General features: G+C 41.0%; 3 protein-coding genes across 6 annotated transcripts in view; 2 read left to right on the forward strand and 1 right to left on the reverse strand.

Annotated features, from left to right (window-relative positions):
• The first annotated feature begins 1,670 nt into the window (after window positions 1–1,670).
• On the forward strand, window positions 1,671–13,033 carry LOC103152285 (kinesin-like protein KIFC3). Its single transcript, XM_016660987.1, has 20 exons — window positions 1,671–2,070; window positions 2,257–2,373; window positions 2,637–2,730; window positions 2,844–2,995; window positions 3,091–3,343; window positions 5,337–5,509; window positions 5,773–5,838; window positions 6,636–6,773; window positions 6,850–7,047; window positions 7,136–7,309; window positions 7,905–8,052; window positions 8,136–8,266; window positions 8,352–8,463; window positions 8,537–8,718; window positions 8,805–8,909; window positions 10,117–10,247; window positions 10,333–10,453; window positions 10,543–10,672; window positions 10,775–11,004; window positions 11,084–13,033. The coding sequence occupies exons 2-20, from the start codon at window positions 2,278–2,280 to the stop codon at window positions 11,216–11,218; spliced, it is 2,769 nt and encodes a 922-aa protein (XP_016516473.1). The 5' UTR covers window positions 1,671–2,070; window positions 2,257–2,277; the 3' UTR covers window positions 11,219–13,033.
• Window positions 13,034–13,625: 592 nt separating this feature from the next.
• Window positions 13,626–21,500, reverse strand: ccdc12 (coiled-coil domain containing 12). Its single transcript, XM_007572669.2, has 7 exons — window positions 21,335–21,500; window positions 18,655–18,728; window positions 15,224–15,303; window positions 15,081–15,142; window positions 14,969–15,003; window positions 14,466–14,542; window positions 13,626–13,972 (listed from the first exon to the last, which is right to left on the reverse strand). The coding sequence occupies exons 1-7, from the start codon at window positions 21,416–21,418 to the stop codon at window positions 13,893–13,895; spliced, it is 492 nt and encodes a 163-aa protein (XP_007572731.1). The 5' UTR covers window positions 21,419–21,500; the 3' UTR covers window positions 13,626–13,892.
• A 1,376-nt stretch (window positions 21,501–22,876) lies between these two features.
• The window catches only part of nbeal2 (neurobeachin-like 2), a 43,733-nt gene continuing 42,355 nt past the window's right edge, over window positions 22,877–24,254 (forward strand). For all 4 annotated transcript variants that reach the window (XM_016660992.1, XM_016660993.1, XM_016660994.1 and 1 more), the window contains exon 1: window positions 22,877–23,629. In XM_016660992.1, coding sequence (XP_016516478.1) covers window positions 23,555–23,629 — 75 coding nt within the window. In that variant the 5' untranslated portion in view covers window positions 22,877–23,554. The remainder of the gene's footprint in view (window positions 23,630–24,254) is intronic.

A 24,254-nucleotide genomic window follows, 5' to 3' on the forward strand; every position in this document is an offset into this window, starting at 1 on the left:
AAGATAAAGAAATCAGGTTTGCCCTAAAGCTTTTGCACAGTATTATTTAGTTTGCATGAGCTAAAACTAAATACATAGATCTAACTGATGTTTTGCTAATTAACATTTTTTTAAAAACTAGGGTGTCTGTTGGAAAGCAGTCCCCTGCAGTAAGTCCATTGTTTTAATACCAGATATTATTTTAATGAAATTTGCTGAAACTAAGTCAGACTTCATTTAAATATCAAATGAGCTGAGATTGAATAAAAACGTATCACCAGTGTGATAATTCAAATTCTCAGTCATTTTGTTGCAGTGATAAAAACTGAAAAAATGCAGGTAAAAGTCAAAATATTCTTTTCTCGTGTTTTCTAAGTTTCTATCTGTTCTGCTTAATTCTTGTCAAGTTGGGGTTGTTAATGTCTGTTTTTGCCTGCTTGTGTTTTTATTTTGGACTGAGGCAAGCAGAAACACCCTCCCAGAGTTTAGGAAGCCTTTGCTCTGCAGCCTCAGCACTATCCATGTCCGAAATATCTGCAGGGGTCAAAGCTCTAACTTTGTCTCCGTCATAGTTTGATGCTCATCACATCTCTGTTTTGCAGCGAGCTACAGGAAAAGATGCTGCAGCTTGTCTCCCAGGGTTTCAGGAGAGTGAAACTGGTTCACTGCAGTATATGTAAAACATCTGTGGCTCCAATCCAAACTCTGAGGGGAATGGTAGAAATAGTTTTTCCTTTTAGCATTCTAAGTCATTTCGGGACATTATTGGTCCTAAAGATGAATGTTTATAGAGTTGCCTGTTTTGTTCCTTTTTTTTATTACTGTCTAAAAATGTATATATTTCAGAAGTAATTAATCGGTCTTATGACCAAAATAAGCTGTTGTATTGCATTCACAAACGTCAGTATTTTTTTCAGGGATTTTCCACCGCTGTTCTGGTTGTATGTTTGGGGTCGTCCTTCATCAGATGAAGGTCGACCTTCATCCTCGCCCCAGGTCTTCTGCTGCTTCAGCTCCAGGGTTAGTTCTCCACCTCATATTTACTTGCAGAACTAAAAGTTGAATGTTTGCGGTGTTGGATCTTATAAAGATCAGATTTGTTGAGTGTGCAACCGACAGTTGTTGCGTTAAATTCTGCCACGAGTTGTGGATTTCTGCAGCTCCTCCAGAGTAACCGGGGGCTTTTTGAAAGCTCTTCTTGCTCAGCCTGTCAGTTTCGGTGGACGGCTGTTTTTGGTGGGTTTTCTGCTGTGCTGTGCTCTTTCCATTTTCAGATGCAGGATCAAACAGTTCTTAATGAGACATTCAGAGCTTTGAATGTAGTTCTCCAATCAAACTCCTCTAGAAATCTCCCCACAACATTTATTAATTCATAAATAAAATTTAATGGTATACATTTCCTAAAAAGGACACTTTCATTTAGTTTCAATTTGATTTAGGGCTGTACAAGTAAAGGGCACTGAATACATATAAATATACCATTTTCAAATTTTATCTACTTGGAAACTGTTTTTTTTTTCCCCTTACATTTTATTATCATGTACTACTCAATATTACTAACTAACAAAATACCAATAAAAGACAAAGTTTGTGTAATCTGGATTCTTTAAGATTTATTTTTGTTCAGCAACTTTTCGCGACTTTCTTTGCTTCACTACTCACCCGTTTAAAATCAACAACCTGCAATGTTTGTTTATTTCACATACTCAGAAGAATGAAATGAATCACCTCTTCCTTCTCTACCAAGCCAGGCCAGCGTTGTCATCATCGGCTCCGTCACCCCATTCTCTCCATGAAACCTGTCTGCATCTGCAGCTGCACCACTGCAGCGGCTCAGGAAGCCGCACTGAGCATGCTCCGTGGAGCCGCAGCTTGTGGATGGAGCAAAGTGGAGAGAAGGAGAAAAGGAAGGGGAGGAGAAAGGATGAGGAGAACAGAATGAGCCCGGCGGTGCAGGGATCTTCCAGCAGCTCCTGAGAAAAGGAGCTGAACGAGAGGAGTTGGGATTAACACAGATGGAGCGTGACATCGGAATACGAAGGGCTGGAATCACAGGCTCCCATTATCGGGAGGGAGAAGTCGTTTGATGAGGTACAGAAGACAATTAATTCAGCTGGATGAAATGAAAATGGAAAAATGCATCATAAAAAATAAAAAAAAATCTCAACATGCACATCTAGATGATCGGCTTCTCCGTTTTAAGATTAAGTCTGATATTTTTATGCCTTCCATCAGTTTCACAATAACTAAATTAGCGGGTTCATTTATCATTTGCAGGAGCTCTCTGACGGAGTGGAGATGTACGCCTTCTATTCGCTTTTAGTCTACATCTTCTACACTGTCTTCAGGAAGGAGGAGGACGCCTTGGATGGAGCCTGTGGAGCTTCCCCAGATGTGAGTCTAGCCACATCATTTTGCATCCTCAGAGATTTTCTGCTCAGATATTTTTGGAAACATCAATCAGGCCACAGGTTGCCTCACAGTGTTGGATTTTTATTGCATGTAGTTGTGCGCATGTCTGGATTTGGAATATGTGTTTCTTTTGTTAAAAACATGTGCGTGCGTGTGCGTGTGTGTGTGTGTGTGTGTGTGTGTGTGTGTGTCTGCGTGTTTTGTGTCTGTTACCGTCTGGTCTGACCCTCGAATACGATGCACAGGAGCCAGGACCTGTTTCCATGGAAACAAGGAGCAGGAGACGAGATGGCCACGCCTCCAGAACAAAAAAATCTTGTGCTCGATTTAGTGAATCAAGTGAGTTCGTGAGAAAGAAACCATGCATGTCCTGCACGCGGAGTTCCCACCTACGCTTTAAATATTTAGCGCAAACAGTCCTTCAATCTGTTGCTCTCCTAATGTTTGACCAGGCAGCAGCAGTGACAGTGACGAACTGAGTGATGAAGATGAGGACATTGCCCCAGACATCCCAGCCTGCACTCCTCTGGCGGCTTTTCTGTCTTTCAAACAGGAGACTGAGAAGAGGAGAGCCTCTCAGGTTCAGCTGGAGGCAACAGGAAAGGTATCGAACACTTGATGCAGAAGGCTGGCTTGAATTCACCCCCGAACCCCCAACCAGGTCGATAAACTTTAAGGATGCGTTTCCCCATCAAACAGTTGGCCGAGTCTCCCCTGGTGGCGGTGATGTCCCACTTGCTAAGCTTTCTGGAGCAGTACTCCCACTTCCAGCAGCTGCAGCAGCAGGCCGACCAGTACCGGGTCCAGCTGAAGAGGCACCGCGTCCAGCACCGCCGTCAGATGAAGACTCTGCGGGCTTCCTACCGCCAGCGCATCAGAGACAAGAACAGCGTCATCAGCAGCCTGGAGGAGGCCATCAGTCAGCAGCAGAGTCCCAGCCCCCTGAGCGAGGGTGAGACAGAGGGGTGGGGGGTGGGGTGAGACGTTATCACTCCCATGCTTCGAAGGGATCGTGTAAAAAAAGACAGATGTAAAAGGTCATAGTCTTTGTTGAAGATACTATTCTACAAGCTTTATTGTGATCGCTAACAGGTAATTAAAAACACCTGTGGTTAATGACGTGTGGATTTCCATTGCAGGATTTCACAAAACACCTTTTAAAAAAACACACACTATGGGAAACAAAAAAAACAAAACAACTAATACGGCTCTGTGTGTTCCGGGTGGCGACATTTGAGCTTGAATTTGACTCGGATGACTCCCACACGCAAACAACAACAATGATGATTGCTGCTATAAATCTAGCGAGTATAAATCTTCTCAGATTCCTCTCTGAACTCTTCCATCTGATTTAGGCCACTCATTGAATCAGTAAATGCCAACTCTCCCTTGTTTTGGGATTTTCCAGTACTCTAGATGTGTGTTCAGTTTGAACTTGTGCCACTAATGGCTTCTTAATTCCTAACTACATCTTCTGCATCTTCCTGGATGAGCGAAGGGAAACTTTTCTTATTTTTTTTCCTGTTTGTGTTGACTGGAATGATGGTGGTGGTGCATCTGTACATCTTTTGTAACATCTGAGAGACATGAGTAAAGCAAAAAAGGATTAGATTTGCCAGATGTTTGTCAGCAGCTGTGTTGTCACAAGAACCAGCCCCGCCCCGTGGTTCTCAGAGCCTGTCTGTACCTGCTGTGATTCAGATGTAACCACAGACTGGTCGTCTGACCTCAGATCAGAAACCCTAAGCAGCGTTCGCAGACTGTCACTGCAGCTTGTTAACAGGTGCATGAACATGCAGCTCCCCGAATGAGCAAATTTGTCTCAGTTTTACAGAATGGAAGAGGATCTCATGACTCCCCCGAGTTGCTGGATCTCAGCTGTGTTGACGTGAATAAAACATGTCTGCTGATGCTGTTTAAACTGGAGCAAATGGAGTTACAAGGTCTGGCACATGCAGGGGTAGCACGTGTAAACGTGTCAGGATAAAAATAGCCAGAGGTCCCGGTGGCCACAAGGCTATTCTGTTTGTTTGTCTTTTTTTATTTTTTTATTTTATTTTTTATAGGTGTAATACAAAATGCAGGTCTGAGTGATACTGTGCATCATGAATATGCAGGATGTCAGTCAATATGGCTGGGTTGCAACTGTTTAGGCTGTTTTCCATTTAGATCACAAGGGTTTTACAAATACATTTATTGGTTTAAAAATAATTTTTTACACATAGTTTTAAGCTGCTGCCTTAAAATTTACAGTCCTGTTTAATTCCTCCAGCAGATTTCTTTCCGAAACCTCTCCACAAGGACAAACCTGACATGCAATGTTGATAAAATTAGCATAAAGTTGCGAAATGAAAGTAAGAGACGACAAAGCCTGATAAGTCACTGAGGCGGAGGAAAAGTGATGGAAGCATTGTTAGTCATGCTGCTTCAGCTCAGGGTGGAGTGCAGGGTGGTTTCAAAAAAAGGTTTGCTGAGTTGCACTATTATAATTCATGTCTTTAAATTTGCATCTCGAGATGGGAAGTAGAACACGAGCACAATGATGTCAACGGTAGCGCACAGTGACTACAGATGCAAAAAAAAACAAAAAAAAAAACATTTGGTCCACTTTCAATGGTAATAAATATTAGATTTACACGTGAGCTTTTCTTCATGCTGTGGAAATGTTAGGGAAATGAAGAGATGGCTCTGAGTAAAAAAAAAAAAAAAAAGTTGCATTCATACTGACTGTGACTGCAGTCTTATAAAAAAAATGTCTTTACTCACACAGGAATGTTTCGCATGATCAATGATATTACAATAAAATAAAACAAAGAATTTGAATGAATGCAAACAGCAAGTTTTATTTCAATAAATTCATTGCTGCAGTTTTTGCCCTTAGAACATCATTGGGATTAAATTGCTGACAGTGCTGGATGTTGTTGGTTTTGTTTCCTGTCTTCCAGGCGAGTGCAGTAGTGATGTGGGGAGTCCAGCTGGTCTCCACCGGCTGGTGGAGTCCCTGTACGGGCTGCAGGGGGAGAGGAGCAAACTGAGGGGAGAGCTGCGTCTGCTGCACTCACAGCTGGAGCAAAAAGAACGAGACAGGCACACCCGCATACAGGCCTTTCAGCAGCAGGTACACGGCTGGGGTTATTTTTGCTCCTGTGTATTGTAAGAGCAGACCATCAAAACTGTAATTTTCATTCTGACATTTTGCACGAGTGCCACTTCTATTTAACGTAAGCAGAGAAATGTTTTTTAGATGTTAAGTATTCCCACATGATAAGAGGCTAGTTCAAACATTTCACATTCTTCTACTGATGATAGAAAAAAAAAAACAAGTCTTCATTCTGACACATCTAATCAAATGTTCAAATTGCTTCCATTTTTTTTATTTAGATTGATGAGCTGAAGAGCTGCATAGAGGAGCGTGAGGAGGAGCTGTCGAGACTGAGAACAGCCGCTGTGAGTCCTGCAAGCCATTGACTGAGTCATTCATCAAGTGTTTGTCACTTTTCAAGCAATCAGCAGAGCCGCTCCGTTATAAAACTAGCTCCGTAAATGTCAAGCAGCACCCAGCTCTTACAACAAAAAGAAGGAAATGAAATGCATATTGGAAATAAATATAGTAGTTGGCGCTGTGCTTATTTGATCTACCATTTTTTAAAATTATCTTTGAATTTTGACAGAAAAAACGAAGTTAACTAAACTTTCATCAGTAGATAATTGCATAAATAAAATTGTGAAGTTAACAAACCATAATCATCCATCGGCTTTGCAGGATTTGATTATTTTTCTCTTCAATTAAATGTGAAATGTTTATAAGCTTTTACAGTGTCTTTATTCAACTGAAATGTGCCTTTTTTCACATTAGTTCTCATTTTTGCTTTCACAAACATACAGTTTCCTTTTATGTCATATTTATTCTGTTTGATCTGAATAAACATTGAGACACAGCTTGGAGCCTTAAACATCATTTTTAGCAAGATACAGGTCTCTGTCCTAAAAACCTAAACATATTTACATTAACTACACAGCATGCATTTAGCATGTCTTTGATTTTACATACTGTAGCTCTGCAACAGACTGTGATATTCTTATTAAATAATTTAAAGAAGATTTCCAACATAAAAGTGTATCAGAATCAGACTATCGCTTCAACTTTATTCAAATTCACTTCTAACAACTTGTCAGTCAAGAAAAAAAATAACTGTCTCATGATGAGCTAAACCAATGAGCGCCAGTGTTTGTTTTACCCTCAGGGAGCCACGGACTCCGAGAAGCGAGTTCTCTGTCTGTCGGCTGAGAACGAGAGCCTGAAGCAGAGCCTGAGCGTCACACAAGGCCTCCTGCAGCAGCTGTCGGCCATCCCGTCTCAGTCCAACACCATGCTCATCAAGGTGAGAGGCTGGAGTTCTGCTCCGAGCTCAACCCGCCGTTAACACCCACGCGACGTGCTTCGTTTTCACACGACAGGAGAACGAGAACCTCCGTGGCCGAGTTCAGCAGCTGGAGTCATCCCTGCAGCAGCGGGCCGAGCAGCTCTCGCAGCTGGAGAGGAAGAGCGAACACAGGGAGTGGAGGAGAGGAGAGGAGCTGAGAAAACGGGAGGACAGAGTGAGGGAGCTGGAGCTGGAGCTGAATAAGGAAAGAGGGAAGGAGCCAGTTGTGAAGGTGAACCATCTCAATGGGCTTGTGATAGATTCCAGAGGGACTTGGGTGTATTCATACGATCCTGAAAAGACGTGAATCTTCTCTGCAGTACGTCACGCAGACAGTGGAGGTGGAATCTCCGGCCACAGTGAAGCAGCTGACCAAAGCCAGACAGAGGAACGAGGTGCTGTCTGAAAGGCTGTCCGGTCAGAATGAGAGGTGCAGACAGCTGGAGGAACAGATCAGGAAGTCGGATGAATATAGCTGCAACCTGCAGCACAAGGTAAGAACTAAAGGTTTCAACTGTCAGGATGATTTTGCTTTGAATCCCTCGGTTTTTTGGAGAACACGGATGAACATAAAGTTTCATGGAGGTTTTTTTAAAGCATGGCTAGCTCATAAAACAATGTCAGCATTATGCCAAAATACTTGAGATGAGGTCAAAGGATTACATTGAAGCAGCAACTTTAAACATACAGTTTAGACTAAATATATATGTATTAAAATGGCCCAGTCAAAGCCCACTCTTACATCACAGCCCAATTCCCAATTATGCACTACTTTGTATGCGCCCGTCACATAAAATTCAAGTTCATTGTATTAATTTGGTAAAAATGCCAAGTAGTTTTACAAGGTCTTGCACATTTTGAACATCACTCGTTGTTAAGTTTGTCTCTACATTACTGCTAGCTGTAAGCCATAAAACCGTTGATGTTTAGAAATAATTTAAAGTCAGTGTTATGAACCGCCGATCCGACGACAGAAATTAAAATAAAAGTTCTACCCTCTTGTTGTTCTATAACAACACAGTGTAGAGTTACGCCACTGTAAATGTAAAGCTAACAGGCCGACAAACTGTTGTGATAAAATATTTACAGATTGCAGCGTATGAACGAGAAATCAGTCACCTGCGAGAGGAGCTGCTGAAGGAGATCGGCCACTTGGAGGAGAAGAAAGAGGAGGCCGTGAAGGCTGCTGCCAGCTGCTCCGCTGAACACTTTCAGAACCTGCAGGACCAATTTTTCAGTCAGTCGCTTCTGCTGCTGCTGCTCACAAGACGTTCTGCTTAGTCAAAGAATTTTTTTTTCACGCCGTATTTTCTCTCTCAGCTTTGCAGAAGCGTCTGACAGCTCTCCCTCCCACCCTGCGCTCCATGAAGACAGACTATGCCAGTCTAAGGAGTCAGGTTCGGAACTTCTCCGAGTTTTACAGTGCAGCGATCAGTGAAGCCAAAAAGCAGGTAATTCAGACCTGAACTCTTGCATTTTGGTGGAAGGGGAAACGTCAGATTTCTGGGGTTCCATGCCGTGTTTTCTCTTTGGTAGATCTCAGCGGCTATCAGCGAGATGTCTGAAGCCAACAAGGACCTTCTGGAGAAGTACAGGAAGGAAGTGGCCCTGCGCAGGAAGCTCCATGAGCAGCTGGTGGAGCTGAAAGGCGAGGAAGAGTCACGTTTGCTCCGGCAAATGTAGTCAGATTGTTCGCTCACCGAGCCTTCGCTCCGTTTCAGGCAACATCCGTGTGCTGTGCCGGGTCAAGCCCGTGCTCAAGGAGGACCAGCACGAGGAAGGTCAGTCTGTTGTCGTGACGACGGACCCCAACAATGAGTCCTCCCTCACTGTGTTGAGCAAGGGGAAAGGTCGCAGCTTTGAGTTGGACAAGGTCTTCCAGCCACATGCCACACAGGAAGAGGTAGTGAGAAAGACAAAGATTTGAAGGACACGTTACAGCGACATGACCTCTGACCCCGCACCTCACTCTTGGTTTGGTTTGAACAGGTCTTTCAGGAGATCGAACCTCTCGTGACGTCCTGCATTGATGGCTACCATGTCTGCATATTTGCATATGGACAGACAGGCTCTGGAAAAACCTACACCATGGAGGTAAACACGAGTTTTATAGCATGGCTGCAACTAACAAAGGTCATTTGTTCAGATTAAAAAAAAACTCATAATAATGGCACATTTTTTAATTAGATGCATGTATTGTAATTTATTACTACATTTGTTTGTGTTTTAAAGAAAATATTATTCTTGTGTTCAGAGCCGACAGCATAAGCAAACAGAATGGTTGGTCTGGTTGCTTTTACCACATAAAAGCAGATTTATGAGATGGCATATTATTGATAATAGTTAATATTTAAGCAAGTGACAACTATTTTAAATAGATTAACCTACACTATTTTCCCAAAAGTAATTGCTCGTCTGTCTTCAAACTTATGAATTAGACACAGTAGCCAAAGAGTTGATAAAAAAAACGAGAAAACTTTCTGGTTTTCACAAGACTAAGAAAAAAACTCATTACGACTAGATTTATATCTCAATAAAACCAAAGTAATAAATGTTGTTAGAGTAAAACAGAAATAGTTGTTGGGATTTTTAGATGTCGTCCAGAAGCAACAGGATTGAGAAGGAGAACAATAGCGAGCTCCTTTATGCATTTTCATCAAGCCGTAATGTATTTTTTTATATCGCATTTAAACGAGAGACTTTCTCATCATAACGAGATATAAAACTCATTATAACGAGAAAGTTTCTTTTTTTTCCAACAAGTCTTGCATCTCATTGAGATGGTGCTCCTGAATTTATTTCTAATCACTTCTGTACTTATATAATCCTGATTTTATTTTTAAAATAAAGTTAGAAAAAGGCTCTGCTAAAAAAATTAAATAAATATTTAATTATTATTTTTTAAAATAAGTTTTAAAAAATCTAAATGACTAAATAAAAGAACATTTTATTTGTGAAACCACAACACAATATTGTTTTTTCCTGTTTGGTTTTAGATCTAAGAGAGGCCTGCAGTGTAGATCCACTCTTGCCGACAGCACAGCTGAATTTATGAATGAATAACTTTACCCAAGTTGTTCGTTTCCTGCTCAATATTTTAAGGCGAAACTTTAACTTAGCACTTTTCCTTCCTATAAAATCAACTGCCTCTCCATAAGTTTCTCATGACTGAAAAATTGCAGATGCCAAACGCCATAAAGCCACTTTTGATCATGAAGAAATCAAAAGTGGCTCTAAAAATGCCGGCTGTGTTACCATGTCAAGATCCAGCAACCTGATATGACCACGTCTTGTTATCCAGGGCAGCGTGGAAAACCCAGGAATCAACCAGCGAGCTCTGAAACATCTCTTCAGTGAGATCGAAGAGAGAAAGGACATGTGGTCCTACACGGTCACAGTTAGCTCTGTGGAGATTTACAATGAGGTGCTGAGGTACGGACGCTGCTTTCTAGCTGGAGGTGACATATTTCAACGTATATTGTGACAAAAAGGGGGTTAAGTGTGGTTTGTCTTTCAGAGACCTGCTGAGTAAGGATGGAGAGAAGTTGGACATAAAGATCAACCCGGATGGAACGGGACAGCTGCACGTTCCAGGCCTCAGGGTTGTAGAAGTTAGGAACTTTCAGCACATTAAGAAGGTGGGACGATCTTCTCCTACCGTTTTAATCACCGTTCGTGAAAACATGACTGATCTAACCAACTTTTTTTTTTATTATTGTTTTTAAAGATTTTAGCCACAGCTCGTAGGAACAGGATCACTTTTGGCACTCAGATGAACCAGCACAGCTCACGCTCCCACGCTCTGCTGTGCATCACCGTCCAGGGTACTGACCTTGCCTCTGGCTCTAAAACCACCGGTCAGTCACGCATTTTTTATTTTTCCTTCTCAGCACAAACTGTCAGGAGTTTTGTCTTTCAAAGGCAAATCAGTTCTGTGAATTTCACCCTTCGTCGCTCAGGTAAGATGAACCTAGTGGACCTGGCCGGCTCCGAGCGGGTCTGGAAGTCCGGAGCCGAAGGGGAGCGGCTGAAGGAGGCCCAGAACATCAACCGCTCCCTGCTGGCGCTCGGGGACGTCATTCAGGCTCTTCGGGGTCGGCACACCCACATCCCCTTCAGGAATTCTCGCCTTACCTACTTGTTGCAGGACTCCCTGGGCAAAGGCAGCAAGACCGTCATGGTGGTGCAGGTAAGAGGAATCCTTAAGCCCATCAATCGTCAGCCGATTCTTACAGCGCCACTAACCGAGTTAAATCATTCCACCGAAGGTGTCTGCGCTGGAGAGCAACGTGGGCGAGACGTTATGCTCTCTGAAGTTCGCTCAGCGGGTTTGTAAAGTGGAGCTGGGTCCTGCAGCCAGGAAGATCGAATCTGGCGGAGGCCAGTGTGACTGGCGGCCTTGAATCCGCCACAGAGTCCTACAGTATTAAAGCACCTGGCAAAAAGTATTCACACTCCGTGAATTTTTCCTCATTATGTAATGTTACAGCATTTACTGTATTTTATTTTGGTTTTATTTGATAAGATCAGCATAGGGTTGTGCATAATTGTGAAGTGAGTCTGTAAAATATGCACATTTTGCAACTGTGCTGCATGGATGTGATCTTTAACCTCCTACAGGAAATACTTTACAGAACTAGTTCTGCTTTGAGTACACCAGCGAGGCTTTGGGGTACGTCGAAAGACGATTCTCCCTCGCAAAATATGTCAGGCTCAGTCTTTGCAGCAGCTCTGAACATCAATTTTCAAGTTTTGCCACAGATTTTTAGGAATTCTCATTGACAAGGCCATTTTAGCACGATTATGGTTTAATCTATACATAGCATTGTCTTTAAGCCCCTGCTGTGCAGCTAATGCTGTCTTTGCATTGTGAACAGCAATGTCTTGGAAGATCTTTACATATTTATAACCTACTCCTGCTTTAATCATCTCCTCAAGCTCATCCTTTGAGATCTCTTATTGTTTTCACTGCATACACTGTAAACTGAGATTAAATTACTCTGGTAGACTGAATTTAATAATTATGTGATGTCTGAAGGAGCTTGGCAACGTTAGATGTTAAGAGTACGAGAGTAAAGTAGTCGAAGACAAATGCGTGACGTATTTAAAACATATTGAAACCCGGGTCTTAATTTTCTGCTCCTTCAAAATGATGCACTACCTTGTGTTTGTCTATCACATAAAACCCCAATAAACAATGAACATTTTTGCAGTTCCAATGTGGAAAAGCTTATAAGGAGTATGAATACTTTGCAGGCAGTCTCACCATTATCCCACCAGCTACTTTCAAGTATCAACAAGATCAGCTGCAAACCTGATTAAGGGCTAAATCTGTGGAGGTCTGCAGTTTTGAGGTCAAGTTTTGTTCCTCTCCGCCATATTCAGTAAAAAACCCTTTATCATTAGTTGACCTGCATGCAGTCAGGAATATTTATTCTGCCTCTCTCTCTCTCTCTCGGCTGAAAAACCCGATGCTTCCTTGAAATGCTGTTTATTTTTATTGTATAGGAGAATCTGGGATTAATCACAACCTCGGTGATCGTCACACTGTTTAGTGCCGTGTCATGGTACACCTCGATTCAGTCACAATATCAGCACTTTAGTTTGTGCACCCTTTGCCACCCACCTTGCCGTAGATGTCTGTAGACCGTGTCATTGCTGATGTAACATATTTTGAAGCTGTAGTGTGTAGGAACAGCTACATTATGAGCTGCAGGTACATTTAAGCCCCACGTTTGTGTCGTTTCTGTGAAAAATTCAAAAAGCCGTGGCTGAAAGCTTAGATTCGCCTTGATCATTTGCCTTTACAGATGTGAACAGAGGTTGTTTTGAGGGGAGCTGGTGGCCTTGTCTGGAATGAACTGAACTGTGCAATAACTCCCGACGCAGGTGGAGTGGGCCTTGAGATAGAAGATGCACTTTATTGCGAAAGAGCAGCGTTTCAGTTCGGCTTGCAACGGAGGTCACTGGTGAATGTTTCACAAAATACTGCAAGCTTATTTATTGCTCATGTGTGTTCATCGGTTTTTAATCCACCGAATCGAAATGTGCTTTTGATTCTAATGTAGCAAAACATCATGTAGCAGTTCCTATCAGGAGGTATTTCAGTGGTAGAGAGTGAATCTTCAGGTAATTTTCTGAATAAATGTGTACAGTAATTAAAATGTGTCTCAGTGTGTTCAGAAATGAGTGATTAGTAAAAAATGTAGCAAAATTCCCAAAAAATATTTACACTTTGCCACTTTTTCATTATAGTTGTGTTCAAGTTTTTTGTATCAATATTCTCATTTTATTGTATATTTACTTTTAAACCAGGGAATGATATAATTCCTGTTTCTTTTCCCTCAATTTTTTTTAAATGTATAAACAATATTTTAAATGTTAGACATTTTCCATCAGGTATTAAATATGGAAACTGGAAAAACTGAAAAGATGAACGGATGGATAAACAGACGTATGATCAAGTTCAGTTATTCACTGGCTGGATGGACAGATAGATGAATGAAGAAACAGAGACATAGATGGACAGATCAATAGAAGAATGAATGGAAAATGGAAAGATGAAAGAATGGATGGCAGAAGATGAATGAATAGGCAGATTAATGTAAGAATGGACAGATGGATGGATACTTGGATAAGTAAACTTTTCTATGCAACTATTTAATTAAACAGCATAAAGGCGGTCAGGTTGGAATGAATCAGTGTGAGTCAGATCAACACACAATGGGAGACAGAGAATGAATGAAGCCTAAAAATAACATTTTCCTTTCTGCTCTTCTCCCTTCTTATTCATTTAGACTTTGGGAGAAGTACGGGTTCAAGTCTAGCTTTATTTATGCAACAAGGAAATTCAGACATTTAAAAAAAAAAAAAAAAAAAAATTTTATTTTAAATGTTTAAAAAAATATATATAAAATACACCTTCAGAAACCACATATGAAACACATGACTCATAGGAAGGTGAGGAAAAGATAACATCCAACCCTCTCCTCTGCAGGATACGTACAGCTCACATTTGAAAGCACAGTGAACTGAGGACGTTCCCGTTCCCGTTTGTTTCCCCGTTGCATCACGTATTCAGTCCGAGTCTCCCTCCTCCACTCCCGCAGCTCCCACCGCAGCAGCCAGCTCCTCCTCGCTGCCTCGCAGCCGATCCCCTGGACAAACACACAAGCGATCCGTCACAGTCAGTCTGATCCACCATTGATTCATTCATCAAAACAAGAACGTCAGACCACAGGTCCAATTAAACCCAGTGTGGTTATGTTTTTTTTTTATACGAGAAAATAGATGAGCAGAATTCATTCATTCCTGGTGTCTGAATTTAAAACTAGGAAATATTTATTTACAACAACAGTATCTCAGCTATTGCAGCACATGCTAACTCTAAAACATGTCCTCTTGAAGCTTTTTAAGTACAAGTGAGAAGTGTTGCATACTGGAAAATTAAAAATCAGTATTGTTTTTCCCTGACAGAATCCATCTATTTTTGGACTGCTGCTCACCTATCAGACATCTGAGGTTATCAGAGTCCTTCATAACGTCTGGGAGTCACAGAGCAATTAGCCTAATAATTCACAGTCCTCCCAAACATGGTTATCGTTGCAACATCCTGCGATAAAGAGCGCAAACAAAGTGGCTGATACTAACGGATGAGCTCGGCGATGGCTCTCTGCGTTCGCCTTTCCAGCTTTTCCAGCTTCTTTGCCACATCACGCTTCAGATCCCTGACGATTAAAAGATGGACAACACATGAGTTCTTCATGAATTCTTCAAATATACAGTTTCTTTTATCTTTTAAATTTGACCACAAATGACAATTTTAGGGAATAATATTCTGATGCTGCTAAATAAATTAGATTGCAACCCATTGTCTACAAATCCATGTACAGAAAACAAGAAGAAGAAGGAAGTGCTCAGACGAGACTATAATAGAAATTCTTGTGCTGAATGTAAAATGGAAAACTAATGCAGTACTCCCGTATGGTGATGGTGGCGTCATGCTGCAGGGATACTTTTTACGTATAGCTCATAAAATTCTAGTAGAACACAATGAGGTTTATGATTATAATTGGACAAAATGTGAAAAGTTTCAACAGCTATATTAGTAGATATTGTCCAACCTCGATTCAAAACTTTGAAACGGGGCTTACCAGTCAGGCTTCCTTGGTGCAAGATTGGCCAAATCCTAAAGGGAGAAATAAATTAGACAACTTAAAATGCTTTGTTAGTGTAAAAAAGATCTAGACGGAAGTAAGTACTCACCACTTCTTCAATTATGGGTTCAGGATTTGCTGCCTCCAGCTGGTCTTTTACTTTATCTTCCACTGCAACCAAAGAACACGATCAGTTTCAGCACAACTCATTTCTGCAGCACCGAGGGCTTGTTTCAAATCCAAAAGTCTCACCTGAAGCTGGTTTGGCTTTAGGTACCTGCCTCTCCTTCAGCTCTTCATCTTCAGGAGTGTAATTCCTCAGTTTCAGCTCTCTGAAAACAGAAAAAAAAACAACAAAACTTTAGTGAACATATTTACAAATGTGACGATCCAGCAGGTGGCAGTGTAAGAAAATTAAAGAACATAAAGGAGCATCTGAAATCCCCACACAGCTGCACATCTAATGTCTTAAAAAAAAAGGGGGCGGTAAGAGTATAATGCCCCCATTTATACCAGCAAGCTTTACTGATTAACATGTTCCACCTGCTCCTGGGCACAGAGGGCAGAAAACAGCTGAGGAATTCTTCCCTTGATGCAGAACGGCCACGTCTTTCACCACAGCGCCGCACAGGGGGATTCTTGGCGAGCTTAGTCGACGTCTCTGGCAGATCACACTGAGGGGTCCAGAGGCGGAGGTTAACAAGCACCGCACAACAGACTCATCAGCTGCTCGGAGCTCAGCGTGGATTTAGGATGAAGCTCGACACGCTGTGCTCTTGATAGATTCATCACACTCGTTCTGTGTGGACGGCCCAATGCCTTGTATGGGTATGGGTGATAAAGCTAACTGGCTGACAGAGGACCCTGTGTTTACGCAAAACGTGTGTGTGCAGATCAGATGCTTACGAGGCTGGTTGAGTGGTAGAAAAATGTAAACTTTACTTTAATTGTTAAAACAACCAAAATATGACCGAGTAAAGCACTGTCACTTTAATACAAATAAAAATGTTGTATGTAAGCCAAGCGTGATCAAACACTACATAAAAATCCAAATGATAGATTAGATACAAATTTATAACCCGATCCCGACGAATGCAGGGACAACCAGAGGACTGGGAAAACTGGTTTTTAATATTCATTCAGCCGGGGTGTCCGGCTATCCAAAAAGGGGCTGGTCAAACCTAACATTTACCCTGCAACACTCTTCAGCTGGTTCTGGGAGATCTTGAGAAACGGCAAACCGGGATGAACACAAACTTATTCCAGTGAGTTCTGGGGTCGAGCCTGGGGTCTCCGTCTGGTGGGACATGCCTGGAAAATCTCCAAAGGGTTGGGTCCAGGAAGTATCCTGATAGAAGCAACTCCACTGATGTTGTTCCAGACGAGCAGCCGCTCCACTCTGAGATCCTCACATTAAGCTCAGGCTGAGCCAAAGAGATCAGGCTCATTTCAAACAATTCTACCCAGAACCTCGATCTTTTAGTCTTTAGGTGACATTTTATAGCGTCACGGTTTGAATCAGCTCCCATATAAGATTTTTGTTTGTCCGTATCAAGAGTAAACATGGACTTATTATATGAGATGGCATTCTGGAGTGCTAACACTAACATATTGTCTATTGTTGTTAACATAACATCTACAATATTTATCATTTTGGTTTTGATTCATAGAATTCAGCAATAATATAGAATAAAGTTCACTAGTAGTTTTAAGTAAATATGCTTATTTGTACTATTACTATTTTTGTCGTTCTCATGTTTAAAGAGAAACACAGGACTCTCAGCTTGCCAACTGTGGTTGCTGGTGGCAGCAGCTTAGTTTCCACACGAGTGTTTGTGCTTTTTCTTGTGATGGAGGAAAAACCGTAGTAGGTCACATTCAGTCAGCTGACTGACTGTGTGCAGCAGATATGCAGATATGGTTGGGGTTACGTTACTCCATGCTCCAAACAGCAGCAGAAAACTTGGGTTCCTTTCTCTGGTATTTCATTAAAAGAAAATTAAGTCAGAAACACCATGATAGAAAATATTTAGCAGTTTTAAAAAGTTTTTCAAAACCTCAGTATATCTGGTTAAACGGTAAATGGGCTGAATTTAAATTCACAGTTTGGGGTTAGGTGCCTTTGCCCAGGGAAGCTGGAATCGAACCTACAACCTTCCGATCACTGACTAAATGTCATTCTCATCTCTGTGGAGAGGAGCTTAGACAACTGCAACAATTTCAACAGGCAAAGTCGCAAGTTCTTGCATTTATTTTGATGAAGCTGCAAACGGAAACCTGAACCTTTTAGTGAGCCGCTGAAGGTCAGAAGGTCGTCCACATTGTTAAGAACCACCCTGTTGTGTCCATTAATATTTAAGCTGAATTTTACACCATCCCCATCACTATCAAGTCCTTTTTTCCCCCCCCACACCTGAAAATAAACAAGCAGCAAGAGACCCAGAGAAAAATTATGTTTCAACTGCCTCCACTAGCAGAACAAAGAACAGGACGGACAATAGGGGTGTAAATCTTCTGCCCTCAAAGCTTTTCTTTTCTTTATTTTTTTTTTGTCATTAGCTGTCACCAAGTTCAAATGCTTCTAAACACTGAGGGGTGTGTTTACACATTTTCCACCTCAAGCAGACGGAGGCATCAAAGTGAAACTGTGATAAATTCGGAGCATGAGCTGAGAGGGGCTCTCTCTAAATGTTTAGAGAAAACTCTTGCTGAGGAGGAAGGGCAGCAGGAGTGCTCAACTGTTTACAATAATGTCAGGCCAGCATACACTCAGCTACTTTAACGCACAACACGCCAAGCATGAACATGAAACGGAAAGATTTCAAAGGCGTTCAAAGTTCTTTGAATGTAAATCGTCGACAGGAGGAACTTGGAATCTGCTTGCCCATCTTTCTCAATAAAAGAACTGAAGTTTTAGCCACACCTAACATGATGAAACAGGAAAAGCTGCAAGGCATAGTTGGGGCATCTCGTGGATTAGACTTGGAACAAAATGTTAGAAAACAAAGAGGCAGAAACCTCGAAGGGACAAGCAGAATTTCTTTTCTTCTTTCCAAACCAGCCTGCTTTCGCAACTCGATCTCCTATGAAACTTTAATGCCGATAACAAGATAAATTACACTCACAGCATATTGCAGACCGGTGTCACTGTTTTCAAAATAAGGTTCTGAAACCCCAGAATATATTTGACACTCTTTACACCCAAACACTAAAGATGTTTGTAAGCCCTGAGGCTATTTTCACCCTGGAGGAGAGGCCTGTCTTGTTGGACTGGAGGAAAAGCTACGGCACTCCCTCAGGTGCCTTTAGAGCAAAGTCATTAAATATAAACAATGGAAAAAAAAAAAAAAGGTCCTGTAGGACAGGAAAGATGGCTGCTCCCTCCAACCGACTGCTAGTATGAAGTTGAGCGAGCTGCACAATATTTGAGCTGCTAATGGCACCAGGCTGTGTGGAAACCCAGTGTAAACATCCAATCTGACAACCTACACACACACAGACAGACATGCAGCGGAGAGGCGATTAAAGCGCAGATAAATGCTCTGATCTTGCACATCGAGTTTAGTTTCAGTTCCGTTTGTGCGTAAACTGTAGAGCCAAGAAGAAGCAAACACTGAAGAAAGAGCAATATGCAAACAAAACAAATAAATCATGAGCATCTCTGCAGAGAGAGGAGATCCAACCTGTGCTTTTCTTCGGGGGTCTCCTCCAGTGCCGCCTTTTTGCTCTCCGGTTCCTCATCTTCCTGCTCTCGTCCCTGCAGATGCATCAGCACAGTAGGACCATTTTAGCAAATAGCATTATAACAGCACAAAGGAAAATAAGAATCACTGCATTCAGCCATGAAAAAATAAGAAACTTCCCAATTTTTTTTTAAAAGAACATATATGATTCACCCTAGTTTAGGTCTGTCACAGAAGACCCACAGACCATCATTTGCATAGACAAATATAATTATGAGTGTTTGTAATGTCCTGTGATTTGGGAGTCAAATGACACATTTACATTTTGAACTTCATTGCTTAAACTGCTGACCTGTCCAGACGTTTCTGTGGGGAAAAAAAAAAAAAGATAAATCTGGAAATGTGGATGTTTTATGCACTGGTGGAGGGGTGGGGGGGAGCAAATGTATTGCTTGCACAAAATCTATCCACATGTACGGTAATCAAGTGAGACAAATTACAAAACTCATTTGCAAAAATTAAAAAGCAAGCCCCCTCCACCTCTCAAATATATTGACCTAAATTTCAAAGTTTGCAAGAAAGGAAATCAAACCCCTCCCAGGCTCTTATTTTTCTGGAGAGGCTTCCTGTCCACCTGCTAGAACAATTCAGGGCAGTGACTTCTAATTCAAGTGCAGCACAGAAGGACAACAACTGCAGACTGGAGGAATGTCAACAAAACATTTATCAACCATTGCAATATCACAGGATCTTATGAAGAGAGAGGATGAGGAGGGGGGACATGGGGTGGCACATTGAATACGGTTTCTGCAAAAATCCCTTTGTGGAGCATGCAGACGACCAGCATAGTGGAGCAAATGTTTCAACACAGACTGTAACCCCAACGAGGACCTGAAAATCTGAAAATCATCTTTGTTTCAAACAGATCCCACTCAGAGGTTGAAGTGGAGGAAAAATAGTAAGCCCACCCAAGTGAAGTGAACCGAGAACAAGTCTCCGTGGTTACTGCTGCTACCGACCATTTACCTCTGGAGGTGGAGCAGGATCTAGAAATGCAATCAAACCTACTTACCCTGCTTAAAGTTGCAGGTCAGAAAATCAATATGCAAACAAAACAATATTAGATTTGAATATTAGGTTTGTGACTAACTCTTGTCCTTTATTCTTGGAATGATTTATTGTCCTGTTGATTTTCTAACGTAATATTTTATGTTTTAATTCATATATGCAAAACAAATGGGAAAGATTATTATAGTAATGATTATTATTTTTCTATGTTTGTTTGTTTTTTTCTGGGGAGAGATAGATAAATGCCAATAGTCCAACTCATGTTGTGAGCAGAGTGGTAACTGGAAAAGTTTGTATTTAGTGAAGCTGTAACTGAATCGGTGCCTAAAATGTTCGTGTGTGTGTGAATGAAACAGCATAAATTGTTTTCCACTGAAATATAACTTTTAAGTTAAATAAAAAAAGACATTTAGTTCCATAAACCAATGCCAGACTTCAGAAAACATATGTATACGTAGCTTCATCTATTTAAAGCAGTATAATCACATTCCTCTGTAAAAGGGCTCACCACTAATGGAAAAATACAGACATATTTCTCCTCCACTGTGAGCCTAATGTCAACTTGCTTGTTTTCCATGCCCGTTTATTTTTTTTTTCTTCTTTTAAACATTTTTTTTTATTTAATTTTTTTTTCTCTAATGCAAGGACTTTAAAGTTGGGGTCAGAAGGCATTTGTAGACTTTAGATTACATTAATTTATATTTATGTAGGACTGGGTGATGAATTGATTTTATGAATTTATCAAATTTTCAGTTGTTTTTTTTTCACCAATCCATTCTTTGGGTTTTTGTCATTTATATCAGCTCTCCCAGGGCGTTTTACAAGCATGTTTAACAGGTGGTATTTATTTTCGACTCAAATTTCAGGTTTACTTTAAGAAGGGGTCACTGAAATAAAATCAGATTTAGCCATTTATACTGAGACTACATGCATCCAGGTAGAATCCAATTACAAATATGTTGACTTCTAAAGGAAACTAGTTGGATTAGATTTTATTTGAGGGTATCGGGTAAAGGGAGGTGGGGGAAAAACTGCTTGCCTCACAGATTTTTATTTGCAAAACAAAAATAAAAGGGACTGTCTTGACTAAGTCTGCAGTCTAGCATTAAATGAACGACACAATAGGACCTGTCACAAATTTAAAGTGATCAAATACACCGTGTAATTTAATCTACTGGAGTTTAATATCTTTCTCAAGCGAACATCAGGTTTTCAATGTTGTGGCCGAAAAACGTTAATATAGGTGCAACATAAAGCAATGTGCACGGACAAAGCAACCTTCAGTCTAATCATCAAGCATATAGAGGTAAGAACATAAAACATTTAGCTTAGCTAATCAGCACTGCAAAAAAAGATCAAATATGCCACACAACGACCATTACAAAAAAAATTTGACTCGAACTCATCTTAATTTAATGTCTAAACAACTATACAAACACACACACACAATGAACTTGAATAAAAATGGGTATTTTTTCAATTCCTTTCCTCAACTCATTGGCTAACGTTAGCCTGAAGCTAAGTTTGCTAACGTTACCTAGCTTAAAAAATACGATTTGTTTAACTGTGTTCAAATTCTCAAATATTATTCCAAGCTAGAAGAGGGACTCACGTGAAGTTTTTTATCCCTCAGCGCTTTGAGTCTCTCTTTTCTCTTCAGAGCCTGCTCCTGCAGCGACCCGACGTTTTTCTCCATGTTTATCTCTCCACACGCCGCTCAACTCCCTCTGACATCCATTAACAGACCCTTGCCACAGCAGGGCGTAAAATCGCCCGTCGAGCGCTTCAACTTGGATGGTCTGTTGCCTGCTCATGTGATTTTGTTTTGAAAACAAATGTGCCCCCAATTAACAACGAAACCATTGTAATTTTTACATCTTTGTAAAATAACAAAAGAGGTATTGTCTTGCAAATTTAAAAAAACCCACACATTTATTAATGCATATAATATTTGCATTTGTAATATTGTGCGTAGATGACAAGTTATTTTTCTCAAATTGTTTATTATTCAATTACATTTTACAAATGCTCTCTATATAGGTCCAAGTTCATGTAAGCAAATATTACCGCCTCCCTGTAACATTTGCTGATGGTCACAGTGTCAGGTCTTGTTTAGGAATGTAGGGCATTGCCATAGTAATTCAGCTTCCTCAAGCTGCACTGGGTCCGTGTTTCTGGTGATTAACATTAGCGTGTTACAACACAACCCTGTCATGGTGATGTTGAAAAACCCAGAATAATAACCTCAGGGGGGGAAAAAAACAAACTCAAGGTCAATCAGTAAATAAATAAACTCAAGTTCCAAATGAGATTCACAGTTTAACAAAACCTGAATATCAAAATAAAATAATATAGCACATTATATTTATCTTGTCCATGGATCACTACACTAAATGTGTTGCACAAGCTGCACAAAGAAATGGTTCAGTAAAGCCACTGAAAGATGCTCTAGTCAGAAAAAGAAAACAAACCTATGCAAACTTTTTTTTTCTTTTTTTATAAATATAAACCTGAAAGGTGTGGCATGCTTTTTAAACCATCTCCTCTGACTCAATACATTGTGCAACTACCTTTTGCTACAATTACAGCTGTGAAGCATTTGCTTTATGCTTCTACCAGTGCTGAACATTTAGGAAGTGACGTCTTTTCCTTTTTTCTTCTCTCTTTGCAATTTCTTGCCAGGAAGGTATTTTGTAGACAAGACAAATATATGGGTTTAGCTAAACTATGGATTGTTGAGAGTAATGGGGATTGATTTCAAACACATGCCACACTTTTCAGGATTTTAAAATAAAACATTTTCAGAACATGTCGTCTCCTTCTACTTCACTTTGTGTTAGTCTTCCAGATTTCTTGTGACCTCCTACTATTTATTAAAAATGAAATGTACCCTCTACCTAATCGAACCTTATACGTTTTAATTTCAGTATTCATCCTCTAGCAAGGCAAGACAATTATTTCTTTGTTTCTTCATTTTTATTTCTAGATTACTTTATGAATGGCATCCCCCCCCCCATGCATCTGCTGTTTATTACAGTCTTGTTAAATACAACATAATAAACAATAAAGAACCATTGATAATGGAGTCTGAAGTTCAGCTCTTGGCTGTTTATTGTGCAAAAACACGCGTTCCTCGGCCTTCAAAAATGTCCCTGGTTCTTTCTACTGTGAAGAATTTGCTTTTATATTTCTATTTTCCTTTTTGGAACAGGTAGACTTGTCTTCTGCCGATGTTTGGCCGTGTTTGGTTAAGCCCGTGTTTATTTGTGCATGTGTCTTTAAGAATATCAGTCTACCTGTGAGCATGATCTCCAGTCAACTTCCCAGTGAATGTATGGTCTTGTTAACAGTAGTTGATGATCAGTCGCTGCTTGTCCGCCCTCTGAAAGCAGCTAACCCCAAACGGGCAGCGCTGTCGTTTCTGGGTCCCGAGTGGATGGCACCTCTCGGTTCTTCCGTGGGAGCCCTCTCCAGCAGGATTCATACAGCAACAAGCTCGCTGTAACTGCGGACATAAATGGGTGTTTCTCCGGGCGTGGATTTCCACGCATTTTCCTCCCCTGTGCTTGCACAGTTTCGGCAAGTGATCGAATCAGCGATTTGGTGTTTCTCCCCCCAGCCCCCCTGCGTTTTTTGATAACTTTGCGTTTGGACACTTAGAGCTGTTTTTCAATATTTGTTTTATCATTCGGATTTGTGTACCTCTGTTGGATATTTGCAGGAATGGTTGGCAGGAGCGCGCCGCGTCCCCCTGCCTTTAGGAAGCAACTTCAGACAGACGCCGCTCGCATGATTCTTTGAAAGAAAAAAGAGAAATATACACAAGGAGGTGATGAGCAACCACAGAGGCGGCGGAATGGCATCGAAGGAAAGGCTGTACGAGCTGTGGATGTTGTATTACACAAAGGTGAGTGCGAGTGCGGAAGAGCCGACGATGACACCTGTTGTTGTTGCTCCTCTGCCCGAACTTCAGAGTTATTCAGAGCCGATAAACGCGTAGCGATCAGGCCTGTGAGCCCCGTGGTTAGTTGTCAGGCTTATATGAGGAAATCGCTTCTTTTTCGCCTGCTCGCCTATAAACGGCGTTTATTTACCTTGTGACTTTGGTTTGCGTTGTGTAAACCGAACAAGTAGCGTGTGTCGTTTTCGTACATTTCCGAGACTTTTCACCTCTAGTCACGAATAAACTGCCACTGAAACACTTCTTAAAGTTAATTAGATCATGTACCCGCGATGCAGGTGTTTCTGGGACGACTTCCTGTTCCTGTTCCTACCTGGCTGCCTGTCTTCCTCACTGAAACATGTTGTAGCAGTGTGACAGTGTTCTTAAAAAATGGGATGCAAGGACTATTTCTTTTTAGTGGAATTTTTGTACCAACCAATTACTAGCTAAAATGTAAAGTTAGTTAGCTATAATGCAGGCTCGGTACATGATCTGATAATTCAGAGTTGCCAGCTTTAGGTGTAAAACAGGGATAGCTTAGCAGAGTGAAGGGTGATGATAATAATTCAGTTTCCATATCATGGCTTTC

The sequence above is a fragment of the Poecilia formosa genome, unplaced genomic scaffold, assembly GCF_000485575.1.
Source record: "Poecilia formosa unplaced genomic scaffold, Poecilia_formosa-5.1.2 Scaffold306, whole genome shotgun sequence".
Taxonomy (NCBI): Eukaryota; Metazoa; Chordata; class Actinopteri; order Cyprinodontiformes; family Poeciliidae; genus Poecilia; species Poecilia formosa.

Bases quoted from the DNA above. Each gene is read 5' to 3' on its own strand.
- LOC103152285 (XM_016660987.1), top strand. From the start codon at position 2,278: ATGTACGCCTTCTATTCGCTTTTAGTCTACATCTTCTACACTGTCTTC. The intron at 6,774-6,849 runs GTGAGAGGCTGG...TTCACACGACAG, and splicing joins CCAACACCATGCTCATCAAG to GAGAACGAGAACCTCCGTGG. The intron at 10,248-10,332 runs GTACGGACGCTG...TTTGTCTTTCAG, and splicing joins ATTTACAATGAGGTGCTGAG to AGACCTGCTGAGTAAGGATG.
- ccdc12 (XM_007572669.2), bottom strand. From the start codon at position 21,418: ATGGAGAAAAACGTCGGGTCGCTGCAGGAGCAGGCTCTGAAGAGAAAA. The intron at 15,143-15,223 runs GTGAGACTTTTG...CTTTGGTTGCAG, and splicing joins TAAAGCCAAACCAGCTTCAG to TGGAAGATAAAGTAAAAGAC. The intron at 14,543-14,968 runs GTAAGCCCCGTT...TTTAATCGTCAG, and splicing joins GCACCAAGGAAGCCTGACTG to GGATCTGAAGCGTGATGTGG.